This window comes from Lathyrus oleraceus, chromosome 7 (assembly GCF_024323335.1).
Source record: "Lathyrus oleraceus cultivar Zhongwan6 chromosome 7, CAAS_Psat_ZW6_1.0, whole genome shotgun sequence".
Taxonomy (NCBI): domain Eukaryota; kingdom Viridiplantae; phylum Streptophyta; class Magnoliopsida; order Fabales; family Fabaceae; genus Lathyrus; species Lathyrus oleraceus.
The window spans coordinates 65,043,566-65,059,720 of NC_066585.1; the positions used below are offsets into that span (position 1 = coordinate 65,043,566).

The 16,155-nt window shown below is 33.9% G+C and overlaps 2 protein-coding genes across 2 annotated transcripts; both read left to right on the forward strand.

Moving 5' to 3' along the window:
- The first annotated feature begins 245 nt into the window (after positions 1–245).
- On the forward strand, positions 246–1,184 carry LOC127106566 (protein LURP-one-related 11). Its single transcript, XM_051043847.1, has one exon. The coding sequence runs from the start codon at positions 323–325 to the stop codon at positions 935–937; it is 615 nt and encodes a 204-aa protein (XP_050899804.1). The 5' UTR covers positions 246–322; the 3' UTR covers positions 938–1,184.
- Positions 1,185–7,407: 6,223 nt separating this feature from the next.
- On the forward strand, positions 7,408–8,428 carry LOC127106567 (protein LURP-one-related 4). Its single transcript, XM_051043848.1, has one exon. It carries the CDS (start codon positions 7,627–7,629, stop codon positions 8,239–8,241), a length of 615 nt encoding a protein of 204 aa, XP_050899805.1. The 5' UTR covers positions 7,408–7,626; the 3' UTR covers positions 8,242–8,428.
- The last annotated feature ends 7,727 nt before the right edge of the window (positions 8,429–16,155 follow it).

Here is a 16,155-nt window from a genome sequence, read left to right on the forward strand (position 1 = left end):
TTTAAATAATAGTAATAAATAGTTTTCTAGTAATTTATTTATAACATGAAGAAGTTTGTTGAAAGTTCAGGATATTTAAAGTTTGAATCACATTATCCTTTTTATTTCAGTTATCAATTAATTAATCTGAAGCACTTTTGTCATGAGTGGTAAGATATTAAACTGAATTATCGACATAAGGTGCTTCCAAGAAGCAGCCACGCTAGTAGGGCCTATAATAGAATAGGCCTATAAATAACCTGCTCACCACCCTTCATTATACACACACCAATTAGAAACTCCATCTTCAATATCACAATCACAACAACAAGAACAAAGAATAATGGCGAAAGGCAAAGTTTATCCTCAAGAACAAGAATCCACAACATCCTCCTTGGAGTCTCATGTTCAGTGTCTCAGTAGTAAAAGAGAAAGATATACAATATGGATGAAATCACTTGTTCTCCACTCTAATGGCTGCACATTCTATGATTCAAAAGGTAACATAGTTTATAGAGTTGATAACTATAATAAAAAAGGTAAAAGAGAAGTTAACCTCATGGATCTACAAGGCAATGTTGTCTGCACTATCAAAAAGAGATTACTAGCTTTTGGATGTTGGGAAGGACACAAATATCACAGCAGCAATTATGATTCTAGAAGTCAAGAGGAGCAACCATGGTTTCAAGTTAAAAGATGTCTCACAGGTAAAACAGCATGTGATATTAAAGTTGGGTCCCAAAATTTATGCATAGAAAGAATGAGTATTGGAAAATCATTTGGTTTTCGGATAGTAAACAAAAATGGAGAAATGATAGCAGAGGCAAAGCAAAAAGAGTCTTCATCAGGGATTCTTCTGAGTAATGATGTTCTAACTTTGGATTTGGAAGGTGGCACAGACCATTCTCTTATAATGGCTTTGATAACAGTATACGGATTGATATGCGACTTAATGTAATTATTGCATACTAGATACAAGATTCCACTTGTTCACTGTCTAGTAAACTTTCTTGCTAAAAGTTTTGTAATTAGTGTTTGGTTCAGTTTGTATAAAAAGACATATAATCAAAATCAGGGTCTTTTCATTTTTACTGAAGCATCATCAGGAGCTATAGTTATGAGATATGTGTATTTATGTACACACATGTACTATTTACGGTTGAATAACATTTCATCCTTAGCATAGTTAAAAAGTTTAGTTTCCTGGTGGAATGGTTTCTTAAGATTGTTAGAAGGAAATGAAAGTGAGTTTCCCATATCTCTTTCATAAGTAAGATCAAGGTTTTAAAAAACGGTCTAAGACTATGAAAATGGCCGCGAAAAAATGGAAAGGAGGTGTCAATATTAATACTGTTATTTATAATTTTTTTGTTAAAGAATAATAAACTTTTTTAATTAAATAATTTTTCATTCTAAAAACAAATGCACTTCAAGATATTTACTGCTAATATTGATCAAATTATCTCTTGAATTATAATTTCTTGTGTCGAAGCAGACAGCTCGACAGAACAAGGATGTGTCGAATAACTTAGTGTGTCGAAGTGTTGAAGCATGTTGTTTCACACATGATTTCGACTTAGGCATATCTTTAGTAATGTTAACTATTTTAAGCATTTACAATTTTAGGTTTTGACTTAGGGAGTAAGCTAGCATAACTTTATAAATAGAGGGAGTAACTCTTATTCTTGATATAACTCATAAGATTGTATTCAGAGAATTTTGCAGTTGCAAAGTGAATAAAGAAGTTTTCCACAGATTGTGGACAGAGAAAAAACTATGCAGAAAATATTCTTCTTCTTCTCTAACGTTCTTTTCTTTCTTTCTCAATCGTTCTTTTTTTTCACTGTCATTGCATGGTTGATAACAACATTGCTCAAGAAATGGACTGACGTACTTGTATCAAAAGTCAACGGCGCCACAAGGGTGGTGAGTAAGAAATATTTCATTGAAGAATGTCAACTACGTCAGGATGGTGAATAAGAAACGTTTCGTGTGGTACAAGAGTTTGTGGAAGTAAGAAGAGTTTTCACTTGAGGGGGAGCATTATAAACTCACACTTGAGGGAGAGTATTGAGAATGTATCAAGTGTAAGTAGTATGGATAATAGTCCCACTTTGGTTGGAAATATGGAGACTTGGGCATTTATAGGTGAGAGAACCCACCCACCTATCACCTTAAAGTTTTTGATGAAGATGTGGTGTGTCTTTCACAAAGGTCTTGTTCTAAAAAAATAGTCTCACAATGTTCTATGCTCCCTAGTGAAAAACTCCTCCAACAAATGGTATTAGAGTCTGATTTAAGCGATTCGTGGGAAGAAAATCATGATGGCAATGAATCATCCAAACGAGCATTTTTCAGCGAATCTTTCGATTCTCAAGACCAATAATGATGAAAATTGGTGCAAGCAGATGAAGGTTGTGTTTTCTTATCAAGATCTTTGGGATCTTGTGAAGGAAGGAGTACCAACGCTTGTAGAAAATGCGACGGATCAAGAAAGGGTTGTACATAAAGAATTGAAAAAGAAAGATTATAAAACTCTATTTATAAACCATCAATGTGTTGATCCAAATAACTTTGAAAAGGTTTATGATGTAGACTCACCGAAAGAAGCATGGGAAATTCTAGAGAAGTCGTTTGGAGGCGCGGAGAAGGTGAAAGAGGTGAGGTTACAAACTCACAAAAGGACGTATGAATTACTTCAAATGGAAGACAATAAAATCATAACTGATATCTTCACTAAGGTTACGAAACTGGTGAATCAAATCAAGGTATGTAGATAAGTGTTGACATCAAGATCTGTTATTGAAAAGATTTTGAGGTCGTTGGTTCCAAAGTTCGACCACGTGGTAGTAGCCATAGAAGAATTGAATGATTTGTCAAAACTGACAAAGGAAGAGCTTCAAGGGATGCTTGAATCTCATGAACAAAGAATGGTTGAAAGAGCTGCAGGAAAGTCGAAGAGTGATATGGCTTTACAGACGCAATCAGAAAAAGAAAGGAAAGGTAAAGAAAGATGGAATGGCAAACATGAACAACTGACAGATGTGTCAGATGGATGTGAAATGCGCATTCCTAAATAGCCCCTTAGAAGAAGAAGTTTATGTTGCACAACCAGTTGGATTTGTGAAACAAGGAGAAGAAAGAAAGGTGTGCAAGATGCATAAAGCCCTGTACGGACTTAAACAAACTCCAAGAGCTTGGAACAAGAAGATAGATGACTTGCTAAGGGAGAAGGAATTTGTGAAGTGCACAATTGAATATGGAGTATATGTAATAAGAAACAAGAGTGAATTGCTTATACTATGTCTCTATGTCAATGACTTGTTAATAACAGGTAGCTGCAAGAAGGAGATCGAAGACTTCAAAGGTGATCTCAACAAGGACTTCAAAATGTCAGATCTGGCTGACATTTCATATTTCTTTGGCATCGAATTCTACAAGAGTGGTAGAGGTTTGATGATGCATCAAAGAAGGTATGCATGTGACATACTCAATCGATTTGAGATGCAACATTGCAACTCAACTTCGACTCCAACTGAGTCAAGATTACAACTGTTGAAAGATGCAGATGGGAAGATGAATTTGGAACACTACGGAACTGAGAATCAGATTGCAGACATCATGACGAAGGGAGTGCATGTCGAAGTGTTTAGAAGACTAAGAGTTGTGATGAATGTATATAGATTAGACATAAGAAATTAGGTGGTGTGTTGAATTGTAATTCCTTGTGCCGAAGCAGGTTGCTCGACAGAACAAGGATGTGTCGAATAGCTTAGTGTGTCGAAGTGTCGAAGCATGTTGCTTCATACAGGATTTCGACTTATGCCTATTTTTAGTAGTGTTAACTATTTTGGACTTTTATAGTTTTGGATTTTGGCTTAGGGAGTAAGCTAGCCTAAATCTATAAATAGAGAAAGTAACCTCTATTTTTTATATAACTCATAACATTGTATTCACATAATTTTGCAGTTGCAAAGTGAATAAAAAAGTTTCCATAGGTTGTGGACAGAGAGAAAACTCTGCATGAAATATTCTTCTGCTTCTCTAATGTTCTTTTCTTTCTTTTTCAATCGTTCTTTTGTCATTGCGCAGCTGATAACAATTTTGTTCATCAAGATTGATTGAAATACTCTATAGATTATGGTGAATTTTCAACACTACCATTTATATATTTCGAAAAATTTGAATATATATACAGAATCTTGCAGCTACAAAGAAATCCAAATTTCACTTTCTTTGTAAACATAAAATATGATGAGAATATAGAAAATAAAAAATGAAACAGCGAATGAATTCTAGTCAAAATTTTAAAACCTCTTTAAATTAAAAAGAATTATGTAAAACTTTTCATTAACCTTATCGGAATATAAATTGAGTGAGAAATAATTTTATTAACATAATGCATATTGTCTCTACCTAACACCCACTTTGCTCCCAAATGATAATGATTATTTATGCTATGAATAATACATACAATAAAACAAGAATATACTAACATTTCCTGTTCATGACACAAACTGCCACCACAGATGATTAATTAATTGATTATTTAAACAAATAACTACACAATTAAGCAAAGGCAAGCACTTGTCTGCACTATATTAATGACATCAACAGCCACCATTTATAGTAATTGGAAAGTTGTTTTTACTAGTTTTCAATCCTATCTTGCTATCTATGTATGACTTTTGTTCTTCAAATTAGTTTTCAGTTAATGCCACAAAAAGGAAAGTAGTTTTAGTAAGTGCTTGTTCAATAATTAATATAAAAAATTTCAAGTATAAGTCAGAACACATCCAAACAATTGAGCCGTGTTGGCTTTGGTCCCATCTTGTAGTGTTTTATAATGTCTTGGGTGTTTCCTCGCCCAATAGTTTGCCTAAAACATGCTTTAATGGAATGTGACATGGTTCCACTTTCCACTTATGTTTCCTCCAAGTCTATTCTCTCCATCTCTTTCAAAACCAAAAAATTAAAAATTCCATTTTCTCTCAAAGCCAATTCCACTTCCTAGAATTCGGTAGCTTACTTTATGAATATGTGACTTACCTCAAGAAAATGACACATTAGAAAGGAGTTGGTATATAATTTTGGGGTTTAACACGAGACTAAATTAAATGTAGTGGAGATGAAAAATTTATTTTGAATGTGTCGTCAAAATAGATGAGATAAGATTAGAGATCACAATATTAAAGAGAGTATTAAGATAAATCTACAGTAGAAAATATTGTGAAACCATAAAGTGGGATATGAAGCGTTTGCAAAGTTTGATTCACAAGTTAATGGACCCATATCTTAGTCTTTTAAACTAAGTCATTTCCCCTTACTTCAGAGTAAGAATGAACAACTTCCATTATACATGTTTGTTTGCTAAATATGATGTTCACTGTCTATAAGGAGCTTGAATACACAAATTCTTTCGATTGATTTTCAAAAACAAGGTTACTTTGTGGAAGCTTATTGCTAAAAATTATTTTGAAATAAAGTTACGCAATTCAAAGTTTTGTATGGAACGAATCAAACGCTAAAAAGGATAATGATAATGTGAAAGCAATATATGAATTAATCTTCTACAAGTCAACTAAAAAATTTAAATTATATTAGATTAATCAATTTTACAATCTAATATTCCAACTCAGATTTAATTAGCAAAATAAGTACTTAAAAACTTAATCTAATCAGGCCTAACTCTTACAAATTAAATATTATGTACACAAAGAAAACATAGAATATGTACATTTATACAAAAATTCTACAACATACAAATCTCTCTCTCTCTCTCTCTCTCTCTCTCTCTCTCTCTCTCTCTCTCTTCTCTCTCTCTCTCTCTCTCTCTCCTCTCTCGCTCTCTCTCCTCTCTGCTATCTTCTCTCTCTCTCTCTCATCTCTCTCTCTCTCCTCTCTCTATCTCTCTCTCTCTCTCTCTCTCTCTCTCTCTCTCTATCTCTCTCTCTCTCTCTCTCTCTCTCTCTCTCTCTCTCTCTCTCTCTCTCTCTCTCTCTCTCTCTCTCTCTCTCTCTCTCTCTCTCTCTCCTCTTCTCTCTCTCTCTCTCCTTCTCTCTCTCTCTCTCTCTGTATGTGTGTGCGTGCGTGCGTGTGTGAGAGAGAGCGCATTGGATTTTATACTAGTTCAATACTTCGTCATTGCATGCACCAAATTCAGACCTTGATGGTAAATCATCAAAAATTGTTCTTCCACTAGAGAGTATTGGATTTTATACTAATTCAATACTTCGTCCTTGCATGTACTAAATTCAGACCTTGATAGTAAATCATCAAATATTGTTCTTCCACTAGATTTGGTTTTAATCACATAAAATAAATCAGATAAATTGCTCAATCTAGCTAATCTTACCTTCTTCCTTTATCATCCTTTGTGTGTAACACAAATAACTATAACTAAAATCTTGATTACACAACCTTCATTCTTTGAAAAACTTATATCTTCACACTTGCAGTAACTTTCATATAATTCTGCTCGTAAGATTTGAACTTGTTCTTCGCAAGGTTGGTAGAAACAAGAAACTGCAATTCTTATGAAAAAGACTAATATTTTTCTTCATTGGAACTTCAAATCATGAATTCCACGCCAGATCCAAAAACTTAAAACAGTTCACTTCAACACACATTAGCAACCTAATTGTTTTCCTCACAAAATAATTACACACTCCCAAGGTGGATGAATCTTCGTGCTAAGATGAAGATTTGTTTTTTAAAGAGAGGAAGAATTTCTATTAATCACTCTAATGATTAGATCTTAATCATGAAACAAATAAAAATAAAGCTTTATATAGGTGCTTGAGAAATTGTACAAAATCAGTGTCAAAAATACTTAAATAATTTGAATCAAATATGTCTAATGAGTTTATTCAAATGATAAAGATAAGTCAAAATTTTATATTGTAATTGATTTATTAATCTAATTATGTGTGTCCATTAACAAAAAGCTTTGAATTGGGTCATGTTTTCTGAATTGAGACAAAGTATAAAAATTTCATTCACGAGTCGATGCATGACAATGCATGAATCAAATCACATATCTCAAAGGCAATTGTGAATTTGCAAATCCCCATTTTAATCAATTCATACGCAGTCATGAGTCTATTCACAAAACTAAAACATTTGATTTGATTCACAAACTTCTTGAGTTGACTCAAATAAGGTTGACTTTAATCAAACTTATATTTTATGCATGAAAGGACAATTTTGACCTAATATAAATATGGTGTTTCATGATAAACGATAAATTTAACTATGACAAAACATCAAAATAGAAATTAATTGATAGTACATTTATACAATTTCAGGGTTCTCTTGCATTGTGAAATGTGAGAATACTGTCCCTGGTCATTAGGGTTGATAGTGTTGTAGTATGATTATATTCAGTTTGAAGTTTGTTGAAAGTTCAGGATATTTGAAGTTTGAATCACATCATCCTTTTTATTTCAGTTATTAATTAATTAATCTAAAGCAATTTTGTCATGAGTGGTAAGATATTAAACTGAATTATCGACATAAGGTGCTTCCAAGAAGCAGCCACGCTAGTAGGGCCTATAATAGAATAGGCCTATAAATAACCTGCTCACCACCATTCATTATACATACACCAATTAGAAACTCCATCTTCAATATCACAATCACAGAACAATGGCGAAAGGCAAAGTTTATCCTCAAGAACAAGAATCCACAACATCCTCCTCGGAGTCTCATGTTCAGTGTCTCAGTAGTAAAAGAGAAAGATATACAATATGGATGAAATCACTTGTTCTCCACTCTAATGGCTGCACATTCTATGATTCAAAAGGTAACATAGTTTATAGAGTTGATAACTATAATAAAAAAGGTAAAAGAGAAGTTAACCTCATGGATCTACAAGGCAATGTTGTCTGCACCATCAAAAAGAGATTACTAGCTTTTGGATGTTGGCAAGGACACAGATATCACAGCAGCAATTCCGATTCTAGAAGTGATCAGGAGCAACCATGGTTTCAAGTTAAAAGATGTCTCACAGGTAAAACAGCATGCGAGATTAAAGTTGGGTCCCAAAATTTATGCATAGAAAGAATGAGTATTGGAAAATCATTTGGTTTTCGGATAGTAAACAAAGACGGACAAATCATAGGAGAGGCAAAGCAAAAAGAGTCATCATCAGGGATTGTTCTGAGTAATGATGTTCTAACTTTGGATTTGGAAGGTGGCACAGATCATTCTCTTATAATGGCTTTGATTACAGTATACGGATTGATATGCGACTTAATGTAAAAATTTCATTCTAGATACAAGATTCTACTCGATTACTGTCTAGTAAATTTTCTAGCTAAAAGTTTTGTAATTACTATCTTTCTCAGTTTATACCAGATATAACTTATTGTGTATTTGATCTTTGTTAAGGGTTAACCTTAGAAAATTGTGATTTTTTTTCTGTTCAAGCTTCGGATTCAAATTTGGATCATATCATTTCTTTTTATTTACAAATATTTCTTTGAGTGTGGGAGATAAGAATTCGACTGTTTTGTTTTTCTGAAGTCAGGAGGGAGAATGAAAAATTGTTTAATGTTTTTTTTACGGGAAAAAGTTATTTACTGATAAACATATATAAATTAGTTATTGACGTGTGTATCTTTGCTTGTTACATATTGATATTTTAATTCTGGATGTCAAGATTTGGTTCAATGTTTATTGACATTAAGGTTATTTTATTGTTGTTTGAATTAGTTTTTGATTTGAGAATAAATTTTCACAAAAGTCTCGATGTAGGATGAATGTTAACTATTTATGGGTCGGAGAAGTTTTTTTTATATATAAAGGAATATATTAATGCGAGGATAAGGGATATTCAATCAATTTACAATTAAAAAAGATTAGATCTAACTCAAAGAACCTAATGGATTAAACTTTTGCAACAAGATTTGGTTCAATTTTTTTGACATAAAGGGGTTATATTATTGTTGTGTTGTAAGTATGTAAAATATCGATTATTTACTTGGATTTTCAATTTTGGATATGTGACTCTAAATATAATAGAGGTGAATTTGTGTAAGTTACAAAATGATGTTCAATTGAGATTTTTTTAATAAATAAATACTTTTAAAATAATTATGTAAAATAAATAGAGAATTCGGCCTAATCAATTTGTTGAGAAAGATAACACTAAACACACCTAATACAAGGTCACCGGATAATTAATTATCCATGGATCAAACTTTTTCCACTATAATAATAATAACAATAATATTGGAACAACAACAATTTCTTCTCTTTAAATGAATAATAATACAAAGTGATTATTATAACTCTCACCAATAAATATGGTGGATAACCTCTCTTTTGAATTTGTATCTCAAAATGATTTCACTATTTTTGATATCTATAGAAATGAAACAACGGAAGCTTATATAGCCAAACCATGCAACAAATTGGGGGCTATAGTGTAAAGAGAAAATTTCTCTTTCATAAGTTCACCAAGAAATACTCACGTACTTTCAATTACATTTTCTATAAATGTTAATGTTTCTCCTTCTTTCTCTCTCCACATAAAGAGGAAAACCCATCAATCTCCCCTTCCGATTTAGGTGGAAGACTCCATTAATCCAGCAGCTCTCTTGCAGAACTCGTATTTGCCCTTGGGTAAGGACTTGGTCATCATATCTGAGCAATTGTCATCAGTATGGATTTTCTCAAGCTGCAGTTTCTTGGAATCCAACATATCACGTATCCGTGATACCTCACATCAATATGCTTTGACCTCGAGTGAAAGCTCGAATTCTTGCTTAAGTGAATAGCGCTCTGACTATCACAATGCATAATATACTTCTGTTGTTCTTGTCCTAATTCATGCAAGAACCGTTTCATCCATAACATTTCCTTGCAAGCTTCTGTTGTTGCAATGAACTCTGCCTCTGTGGTAGACAAAGCAACACACTTTTGTAGCTTCGACTGCCACGATACAGCTCCCCCTGAATATGTTATCAAGAATCCAGATGTTGATTTCCTAGAATCAATATCTCCCGCCATATCTGCATCTGTGTAGCCAATCAGTTCAGGTTTTCTACTTCCAAAGCACAAACTCGTTTTTGAAGTTCCTCTGAGATATCGCAAGATCCACTTCACAGCATTCCAATGCTCCTTTCCTGGGTTTGCCAAGAATCTACTAACAACACCAACCGCGTATGTTATATCTGCTCGTGTACATACCATCGCATACATTAAGCTTCCAACTGCTGAGGAATATGGCACCTTGTTCATCTCCTGCTTTTCTATTTCACTTGTCGGGCTCTGCTTTGAACTAAGACAAAAGTGACTAGCAAGTGGAGTAGCAACTGGCTTTGCGCTTTCCATGTGAAACCGCTCTAACACTTTCTCGATATATTTTTCTTGTGACAACCACAACTTGTGTTCCTTCCGATCACGGCGGATGGACATACCAAGAATATGTTTTGCTGGTCCCAAGTCTTTCATAGCAAAATACTTCTTCATTTCAGCCTTCAGCTTGCTGATCTTCTCACTATTTTGTCCTACAATCAACATATCATCAACATACAAGAGTAATATGATGAACTCACCATCATCAAATCTCTTCACAAACACACAATGATCAGAATTAGTTCTTTGGTATCCATGATCAATCATGAAGGAATCAAACTTCTTGTACCATTGACGTGGTGCCTGTTTAAGTCCATATAAACTCTTTTTCAACTGACATACCAAGTTTTCTTTGCCTTTGACTTTGAATCCCTCTGGCTGATCCATGTAAATTTCTTCTTCTAAATCACCATGAAGAAATGCAGTCTTCACATCTAGTTGTTCCACTTCTAGATCCCAACTTGCAGCCAAACCAAGCACTACCCGGATTGATGACATCTTGACCACGGGTGAAAAAATATCTTCAAAGTCAATGCCTTTCTTTTGACTAAAGCCTTTCACAACTAATCTTGCCTTGTATCTTGGTCGTGGGTTATTCTCCTCAGTCTTTAACTTGTACACCCATTTGTTTTTGAGTGCTCTTTTACCTTTCGGTAAAACTACTAACTTATATGTCAGGTTCTCATGCAAGGATTGCAATTCTTCCTGCATGGCTTTCAACCACTCTTCTTTATGGTTATCCATCATAGCTTCTTCATAAGACTTTGGTTCTCCCCCGTCAGTGAGTAACACAAATTCCGTTGTAGGATATTTGGTTTGCGGTTTAGGTATCCTAAATGACCTTCTTACTTGAGGAACTTGTTCTTCATCCTCATAGTCTTCAACCATATCTTCATTATCACCATCGTTTCTATTACCATCTGTTACTTCTTCATTTGGACCATTAATAATTGGAGGTTCATTTTCTGCATCTCCAATATCTTCTATTTCATTTTCCCTATAATTCTCTAGAGGAGGAATTGGATCCAAGTTGATTGGATGTTCTCTAGAAATATCAGGCTTGACTCCCTTCTGAACATCTTCAATATTTTGGTCTTCAAAGAAGACAACATCTCTGCTTCTAATAATCTTCTTCTCTACAAGATCCCATAACCTGTACCCAAATTCTTCATTTCCATATCCCAAGAAGATGCATTCCTTCGACTTTGAGTCGAGTTTTGACCTTGCACCTCCAAGAGTATTAGTGGTCATTGGACCACAAACATCAGAATGTACCAAATCTAAAACATGTGGTCTTCTATGCGGGGCCTTATATTGAAATGAAGCTCTATGTTGCTTTCCAGCCAAACAATGCGTGCATGGCTTAAGAGACACTTTCAATCCTTTCATACCTGCCAAAATACCTCTTCTGGCTAGAATTTGAAGTCCTTTCTCACTCATATGTCCGAGCCGTTTATGCCATAGCTCGACTGAGGAGTCTTCTCCGAGAGCATTAACGCACCTATTATTGACTTTGGCTTCTATCACATAAAGAGTGCTTACTTTCTTGCCTCGGGCTATTACTAAGGAACTTTTTGTTAGCTTCCACTTCCTGTCCCCAAACACACTAGTATAGCCTTCTTCGTCTAGTAGACCGGTGGATATTAGATTGAGACGCATGTCAGGGACATGTCTCACATCTTTCAATGTTAGGTAACAACCAGTGTTTGTTTCTAGACAAATATCTCCTTTCCCCATAATTTTGGATGTATTATCATTACCCATCCTCACATGACCAAAATCACCTCTAGTATAAGATGAAAAGAAATCCCTTCGTGATGTTACATGGAATGATGCACTGGAATCCACGACCCAACATGTTTCTTGTGATGTCAAATTAAGATGACCATCATCACAAACAAATATTACCTCATTGCCTTGAAAAATGGTAGCGGCTATATTACTCGCATCACCATTTTCTTGCTGCTCTCTTTTGAGTTTTCTACATTCTCTCTTCATGTGACCTTTCTCGTGACAATAAAAACATTCAACATCTTTTCTTGCCCACGATCTTCCATTGAACTTGTCTCTAGAATTGCCTCTTGACTTGTCTCTAGAATTGCCTCTTGACTTGTCTCTATTATTGAACTTCTTGTGGATACTTCTTCCACGATACTCTGTGACAAGCGCCTCAGACTCTGACGGTATTCCTTGTTCCTTCCGTCTGGATTCTTCATTGAACAGGCTATCTTTTACTATGTCCAAAGTTAGAACACTTTGTGGTGCCGAGTTACTCAATGAAACCACAAGTGTGTCCCAATTGTCTGGTAAGGAACTTAATAATAATAATGCTTGCAATTCATCTTCAAGCATCATCTTCATATTGGTGAGTTAATTTATCAATCTTTGAAAATCTATCAAGTGTTCGGAAACACTCCGGTTTTCTCTATACTTGAGGTTCACCAATCGCCAAATAGTATAAGCTTTATTCTGGGCTGTTTTTCTCTCGTACAATGTTTCTAGTTTCGTCCATAATGTGTACATAACTGTTTCTTGCGCAACATGATGGAAGACACTTTGATCTATCCATTGTCGAATTTGTCCAACGGTTTTCCTATTCATCACATTCCAATCATCATCTGACTTGCCGGTTGGCTTTGCCCCTTTATCTTGCAAAGGTTGATACAAATCCTTGCAATAAAGTATGTCTTCCATTTTTGACTTCCAAATGGAGTAATTCGAAGAGGTTAACTTAATCATCGTCGATGATCCTGTCGAAGTTGACTCCTCCATTGTTAATAATAGAAGTTAAAATGTGTGGTGAGCCGAAGCTCTGATACCACTTGTTGAGAAAGATAACACTAAACACACCTAATACAAGGTCACCGGATAATTAATTATTCCTGGATCAAACTTTTCCCACTATAATAATAATAACAATAACATTGGAACAACAACAACTTCTTCTCTTTAAAAGAATAATAGTACAAACTGATTATTATAACTCTCACCAATAAATATGGTGGATAACCTCTCTTTTGAATTTGTCTCTCAAAAGGATTTCACTGTTTTTGATATCTATAGAAATGAAACAACGGAAGCTTATATAGCCAAACCATGCAACAAATTGGGGGCTATAGTGTAAAGAGAAAATTTCTCTTTCATAAGTTCACCAAGAAATACTCACGTACTTTCAATTACATTTTCTATAAATGTTAATGTTTCTCCTTCTTTCTCTCTCCACATAAAGAGGAAAACCCATCACAATTGATCCATTTCTCTCCTTAAATTTTTTTTTAGAGTTTTCACAATATCAAAAATGAACTTTTCATAGATTATGTCCATGACTTACAAGTTACAATCGAACAGGAGTTTTAAAATGACTATCCCCTAAACCTAACACGAGATACTAAACCAAAACGATCTCGAAAATAAACAGAGTTTTTGCACCAAACAAAACACATGAATCAAACGGATATTTTAACAAATGATTTCGCAAATCAAATGAGAGATTTTTATCAATTTAGCTCATAAACCAACCCCAAATTACCTCATGGTGAAACTAATCTTGGCTTTGCCAATTCTTGATATAATAGATATACCTTCATACTTGAGGTTTATGTAAAATATATGGATGAGCCTTGGATACACAGATTTTGATTTTGCAATGAAGAATTCTCCGAGCAACCTTTGACAAACATTATTATAGGGAGAGAAATACTTGAAAAAATATTTCATTCAGGTAGATGGACCTCAGTGTCATACCTCAATTTTGTTCCAACATTTTACTATTATATAGGTTTTAATTATTTTATATTTCAAATAAATGAGATAGCTCATTTGATAGTAAAGTAAGAATTTAAGGACTTACAAGTATAAGTAGAAGGTCTTGAGTTCAAATCTTGCATTTTCTAATTTTAGAACTTTTTTCTCCTTTTGTGTTTTACCTTACATTATTTTAAAATTAAAAATTGCACTTTTTTATTTTTTATTTTTGAATTTTGAATTTTTATTAATTTATTTTGTAATAATTAGTATTTTATTTATTTTAATGTATTTTAGTCCGAAAAATAAAAAATTATTATTATTTTTTATTACTATTATTCAAGTTGATTAGTTATTTTTGTTATTATTTTAAATCATTACATTATTATTATTAAACATTAAAAAAATTTAAAAATCAAGTTCATTCATATTTTTTATTGTTACAAGTTCACAAAGAAACAAATCATATCAGCATGAGATGGAAAATGAATTATGCGGGCTGGGCAAGTTATAGAGGAACAACACGCCAACTTTTAACGGGAAATACGACCTGGGAGGTGATCAAGTTTGGCTGCAAGAGATTGAGAAGATCTTCGGGGTGATGGTTTGTTCAAATGCACATAAGGTTTTGTTTAGTACTCATATGCTTACTGAGGAAGCAAAGTCTTGGTGGGACAATGCTTATTATAGATCAGAAGTTGTAGGTACTGAGATCACCTGGGAGAACTTCAAGATCGATTTTCTTGAGAAGTACTTTTCTGATGATGTGCGTAGTAAGAAAGAGATGGAATTCCTTGGGCTAAAGCGAGGAAACATGATTGTTACTAATTATGCGGCAAAGTTCGAGGAGTTGTCTAGGTTTTGCCTGCATTACAACGTGGTAGGAGCTTAAGGCTCTAAGTGTATCAAATTTGAGAGTGGCTTGCGTCCAGAGATCAAGCAATTCATTGGCTTGCGTCAGTTATCAATGATGGTTAACAAGTGTATGATCTACGATGAAGATAGTTGTGCCAAATCAGTTCACTACAAGAGTGTTAGTGAGAAGAAAAATGGAAATCAAAACCGTGGAGAACCTTATGGAGCTCCAACTGATAAGGGAAAGCAAGAGGATACAGGTGGGAAAGGAACAAGTGGTGGAGGTACTCTTGCTCCTGTCAGATGTTTCAATTGTGGAGAGATGGCTAATCGTTCAAATCTTGCATTTTCTAATTTTAGAACTTTTTTCTCCTTTTGTGTTTTACCTTCATTTACATTATTTTAAAATTAAAAATTGCACTTTTATATTTTTTATATTTTATTTTTGAATATTCATTAAATTATTTTTTAATAATTAGTATTTTATTTATTTTAATGTATTTTAGTCCGAAAAATATTTAAAAAAAATCAAAAGTTTATTATTTTTTATTACTATTATTCAATTTGATTAGTTGTTTCTGTTATTATTTTAAATTATTACATTATTATTATTATAACATTAAAAAATTTAAAAAACCAAGTTCATTCATATTTTTTATTGTTACATTTGCATAGTCCATGAATCCATCCAGATTCATGAACTTGTTCACAAAGAAACAAATCATATCAGCATGAGATGGAAGATGAATTACGCGGGCTGGGCAAGTTATAGAGGAACAACACACCAGCTTTTAATGGGAAATACGGCTTGGGAGGTGATCAAGTTTGGATGCAAGAGATTGAGAAGATCTTTGGGGTGATGGTTTGTTCAAATGCATAAAAGATTTTGTTTAGTACTCATATGCTTATTGAGGAAGCGAAGTATTGGTGGGACAATGCTTATTAGAGATCAGAAGTTGTAGGTACTGAGATCACCTGGGAGAACTTCAAGATCGATTTTCTTGAGAAGTATTCCTGATGATGTGCGTAGTAAGAAGGAGATGGAATTCTATAGGCTGAAGCAAGGAAACATGATGGTTACTGATTATGCAGCTAAGTTCAAGGATTTGTCTAGGTTTTGCCTGCATTACAACGCGGTAGAAGCTTAAGGATCTAAGTGTATCAAATTTGAGAGTGGCTTGCATCCAGAGATCAAGCAATTCATTGGCTTGCGTC

Coding starts and splice junctions, on each gene's coding strand:
- LOC127106566 (XM_051043847.1), top strand. CDS start 323: ATGGCGAAAGGCAAAGTTTATCCTCAAGAACAAGAATCCACAACATCC.
- LOC127106567 (XM_051043848.1), top strand. CDS start 7,627: ATGGCGAAAGGCAAAGTTTATCCTCAAGAACAAGAATCCACAACATCC.